The sequence below is a fragment of the Carlito syrichta genome, unplaced genomic scaffold (genome assembly GCF_000164805.1).
Source record: "Carlito syrichta isolate Samal-C Ts95f unplaced genomic scaffold, Tarsius_syrichta-2.0.1 Scaffold308823, whole genome shotgun sequence".
Taxonomy (NCBI): domain Eukaryota; kingdom Metazoa; phylum Chordata; class Mammalia; order Primates; family Tarsiidae; genus Carlito; species Carlito syrichta.
Window position 1 is genome coordinate 236,136 of NW_007252919.1, and position 5,190 is coordinate 241,325.

The 5,190-nt window shown below is 47.2% G+C and overlaps 1 protein-coding gene across 3 annotated transcripts in view; it reads right to left on the reverse strand.

The window, feature by feature from the left end:
- Positions 1–202: 202 nt before the first annotated feature.
- Positions 203–5,190, reverse strand: part of OTX2 (orthodenticle homeobox 2) — a 9,823-nt gene continuing 4,835 nt past the window's right edge. For 2 of the 3 annotated variants that reach the window (XM_021716491.1, XM_008065961.1), the window contains 3 exons: positions 4,852–5,067; positions 3,724–3,875; positions 203–1,845 (listed from right to left, as the gene is read on the reverse strand). In XM_021716491.1, coding sequence (XP_021572166.1) covers positions 1,225–1,845; positions 3,724–3,875; positions 4,852–4,948 — 870 coding nt within the window. In that variant the 5' untranslated portion in view covers positions 4,949–5,067 and the 3' untranslated portion in view covers positions 203–1,224. Of the gene's footprint in view, positions 1,846–3,723; positions 3,900–4,851; positions 5,068–5,190 lie in introns of all 3 variants that reach the window. The other variant, XM_008065959.1, reaches the window with a different exon arrangement.

Sequence of the window (5,190 nt, forward strand, 5' to 3'; positions counted from 1 at the left end):
AGCAATCCTGACGAAAATCACAAAATGTTCACATATGACTTTTCATTTGCATCTAGTTCATTCAAAGATTAGCCAAAAAATAAAAATAAATAAAGTTCACTAACTTCCTCTCTGCCCTAAGAAAAAACATTTTTGGGAAGCATAGGCTGAATGTAAGCTTCTCATTTATTAACAGTGGTGTAAAATTAAACTGGACCCAATGTTGTGCTAGAACCATTTTAATATAATTATACATATCTGCCAAATCCAGGAAGAAAAGGTTTATGCATATATAACTTTTCCAGTTAACATCTGCAAGCATAAACAACAATGATCTCAGTTTAATAATTCATCAGGGTCAGAGCAATTGACCAATGTCTCTTCACTGCTAGGCTTACCAACAGTAAATTACAGATGAATTAGTGTCCTTTTGTTCCTCTTCTCTCTCTCCTTGTCCAGAGACATTTTGTCGTCAAGTTTCAGTGCAGCTCACCTCCAGCCAAAGGTAATCTTTTTTAGATCAGTACTCAGTTGCTCTGAATTTTGCTTATAATTATAACCTATTTAATCACAGAAGAACCCCTGCAGAGGCGGAGTTCAAGGTTGCATACAATAACAGGAGATCACAGTTTTGAAGTCTAGCACAGATTAAAAACCACAGATGTACCATTTATATAAGACACACACTGATTGTCTCTTAAACTACATATTGACTCCTTATGAACATTATTTTTTAAATAAAGTAGTGCATCTAGGACAATCAGTCGCACAATTCACACAGCCCTGAAAAGTTTTTTCAGTGCCAACTACCAGTTGGTCATGAAACGTGAATGAGCTTGAGACACTGTTCATTCCTAAGATTCAACCAAGGATTGGCTAAAACACTGGAACACCTCTGCTTAAGAAGGCTACAGCCTTCCCTCCCTTCCCTCACAACTTATTTTGTTTGGTTTTGGTGGTGTTTGGTTGCACGTAGCTAGAATGCTTTTGATCACTTTGCGAATCAGGAAACCAATGGTCTAAAACTAAAACAGGATCTTAAGTAGATTGGTTTGTCCATTTCAGGTTGCTGGTTGGTAGGCCCCTCTAAGGCCCTTCATGTTTTCCTTCTATGCCTCTTGGAACTTTGATCAGATGAGTCTGAGCATCATCCCATCTAACTCTTTTAACCAATGCCTGGCTAAAACTGGAATGTCCAGCCCAGTTATATTTAAAAATCACCCACAAAAGAGGCTCTACAGGTCTTCACAAAACCTGGAATTTCCACGAGGATGTCTGATCTTTATAATCCAAGCAGTCAGCATTGAAGTTAAGCTTCCAGGAGGCAGTTTGGTCCTTATAATCCAAGCAATCAGTGGTTGAGTTAAAACCCAAGCTTGACGCTCCATATCCCTGGGTGGAAAGAGAAGCTGGGGACTGATTGAGATGGCTGGTGACTGCATTGGTACCCATGGGACTAAGTGTGGCCCCTGGTCCGGGAAGCTGGTGATGCATAGGGGTCAAATAAGATCCACAGTCCATGCCCCCAAAGTAGGAAGTTGAGCCAGCATATCCTTGACTATAACCTGAAGCCTGAGTATAGGTCATGGGATAGGACCTCTGCATGCAGGAAGAGGAGGTGGACAAGGGATCTGACAGTGGGGAGATAGAGGCTGGGCTCCAGATAGACACAGGAGCACTGCTGCTGGCAATGGTCGGGACTGAGGTACTAGAGGGGGGAGTGAACTGGCCACTGGTTCCACTCTCTGAACTCACTTCCCGAGCTGGAGATGTCTTCTTCTTGGCAGGCCTCACTTTGTTTTGACCTCCATTCTGTTGTTGCTGCTGTTGTTGGCGGCACTTAGCTCTTCGGTTCTTGAACCATACCTTGAAAGGGAAAGACACTTCTTTATTGTGGTTTCAATAACCCCTGAAGGATAAGAATGGCTCCCAGATTACAAATCTGTCCCACATGGACAGATCAGCTAAGCAGACAATCTCCCCTGCCACTAAAGACCCATTAATATAGACTCCTGAAACTGTAAGAAAGCCATGAAGGCTATATCTACAAGCACTTGACCGTGCCTTGTATCTAGCCCAGAACAATAAAAAAATAAGGCTCTCTACCTCCCTCTTCCATCATATTTCACCTCTAATACATATACACTGACCAGCCTCATTTGAGAACACTTCCACAGAGGAATAGAATGTATCATTTGGAGGGAAACACTAGAGAAGTAAGGCAAAGCAATGGTGTTGTTACATGCCAACAAGAACAGCCTAAATTTAAACAGTTTATAGCTCCATCTTTCAAGGAGCAGTCATTAATATGGAGGTAGGTTCTATCCTCTTTTTCTCTCTCCTAGTAAGACTCACAGAAAAATGCTCCAAGGAGAAGACATGATCCTTTGGGGAAAGAGGTCTGGAAGTCATCATTTTGCTGACAGCTTCTTTGTGGGGAGTGGAGTGACTTGTATGTGACTCTGCTTTGACCTCGGGCACAGACCTGCCAGTCCCCAAGACTTGAGTCTATGCCTTCAGAGTATTATCACTCAGCACATAGACTTGGTTTCCTGAACCATGTTCATCAGCTTATCCACTTAATTCTCCGCCTACAACCTTGAAAATTCTCTTTCCCAGCCCAGTTCATGTTCTGCAATGAAGAACTGTGTTTGGTGTGTGAGGGCACTTAACAGAGAAAACTACTGGCATTTTCTGGGTTACAAGTCCTAAGCTGTTCTCTTGAAGGAGCTCTCCATATGGGTGTCATAACTGTGGTGAAAGTGGTGCCACCAAGACCAAGATCACCACTGCCATTTAGAACCATTTGTTTTCCCCCAGTGAGGACCTTGCTTCAGGCCTCACAAGTTTTAAAAACTTTTTCCAATCTTCCTTTGAAAAAGCCTGTTTCTTGATTAGTGACTGACACTGGTGTCTGGCACTTTCACAAACATGTCCTAGCTGAAGGGGAATCCCAGGTGTGTTTGTGATTTAGGTGTTAAACACTTTCTGGAGAACTCTGTACAGGACCCACTCTCCAGGCAAGCTGGAGTTGACTTTCCCTTCCCAGCTTAGGGAGAACAAAGCAAATGCGGGTGTCACTAGGGATACATGTAGATATTTTAACTGTTAAATGGCCCAGAGCTAGCAAATTCTGTTCAATCCTTAAAATGTCAAAGAAAACATTCTTGTGTTGCTTGATTTGATAAAAGCATCAGCTTCTTATTCCACAGCCTGGCTCTGCCACCAAACTTAGGTATGACCTTGAGCAAGTCATTGACTCTACTTCTTCATCTGTTAAAAAAAAAAAAAACAAACAACAACAAAAAAAAACCTTTTTTTTTTTTTTTTTTTGACTAGCCAGGAGATAAGTTTCTTTCAGCTCAAAAGTTCATGAGGATTTCCACACACGGGGTGGGAAGGGTTAAAAATACCATGTGACTACCCCTGAAATCTGCCCAAGTCTGGATCTCTGTCCACCAGCAACCCAAGGATTCTAGGACTTTGCTTTATCACTGCATTTAATTGTCACTCTTCCTTGCAACCAGGGATGGAAGACCCTTGCTTATGGGATTAATTAGCGATGGGGAGGCAAAGGGGGGCGGGAGGAGAAGAGTATACTGGCCCCGAGTGAGTATTTAGCGTTTCAAGCCTTACTTCTTTCCTCTCAAAGATCTGGGGCTCCCCTCGGGTCCTCAACTTGCACCACCCTCGGGAGAGAGGTGGTGAAGTCGGGAAGGATAGCTCCGTCTCCATCTGCCCTACCTGCACCCTGGACTCGGGCAAGTTGATTTTCAGCGCCACCTCCTCCCGCATGAAGATGTCTGGGTACCGGGTCTTGGCAAACAGTGCTTCCAGCACGTCCAGCTGCGCGCGGGTGAACGTAGTCCTCTCTCGGCGCTGCTTCCGGGGGGTGGCTGCGGGACAAGAAGCCCAGGGCCCTTTAGGGTGGGGGAGCAGTTTCTCAGTCACAGGGGTGTCCGCGGCCCTCCACCTCCCCGCCCGCCACCCCAGAGCACTGCCCCCGCGCCTCACAGCCCTTCAACCCGGAGCCCACCAAGGCCCTCCCCGCCTCCTACGGGCCTCATCTCCCCGGGCCCAGGACACACGCCGCCTCTCTCCCCCACTCTCCTAGGCGCTGAAGATAGCTCCAACCAGAGCGTCACTTCGCAAGTTAACAGAACAAACGAAATTTGTTATTAAAAAATTCTTCCCTCAAACCACAACACAAAAAGGTTATTTCGTAAAGTCAAAGGGTCTCCGAGGGCAGACTGGAAGCCTGGGGGAAGCTCCATCTCGCTGACAGGGTTTTTAGGGCCTTTGTTCCTCCATCTTTAAAGTGGGGACGTGGATCCCACTTCTAGGAGAATTGTAAACAGATCTGATCTAAAGGAAAGCACCCGCGTGTGCGGGAAGTCACACCTCTCCGAATTAAAGGAAGGCCTGGAGGTCAGAGGGGGAGCCCCCCAGGCGTGGGCGGGGACGACCGAAACACCCGAAGGCGCTAAGGACTGGTGGAGGGAACACGCGGCTTCTCCAAGAAGGCACTTCTGAGGAACTGGGCATGGGGTGTAGGCAAGGGCCTCCCGCCCAGAAGACAAGGGCAGTGCCCTTCGTCACCCCATCCCGAAGCATTTCCTCCATCGACTCGAATTAAGCATAAAGTCATGTGATTGCAACTGTTGTAGACCCCTCCTAGTTCTTCCCTCCCAGCCCGTTCTCTCCTCGGTCAGTAAATGCCGGGGACTGATTCTTCGGGAGGAAAACCCAGTGGGAGCCTCTCCCGAAGCTGGGGTGGGGACAGAGAGTCTGCCAACCACGGTGCTTGGGGTGTCGCCTCTCCAAGGGGCACGCGTGGGGAAGGCTGGGGTGGAAGTGCCACAGGGTACTTACCCGGGTAGCCCACGGAGGGGTGCAGCAAGTCCATGCCCGAAGTGGTCAGACTCAGCCCATTGACTGCATAAGGCGGTTGCTTGAGATAAGACATCATGCTAAGGTTGTTCCGAGGTGCAAAGTCAGCCCAAATCGGGGGCACCCAGACGGAAGTTCTCGATTCTCTCGGGGTGAACAGGTTCAGGGTCCTCGGTAGGTGGGTTTGGAGCAGTGGAACTAAAGGCAAAGCAAACAGAGGGGCTAGTTTACTGCTTCGGAGGCAGCAGCTCTTCCACGTTCCACCACTAACTTAAAAAAGAGCCCAAGCTCAGCAAGGCAGAGGCTTTTAAAGGACTTGCA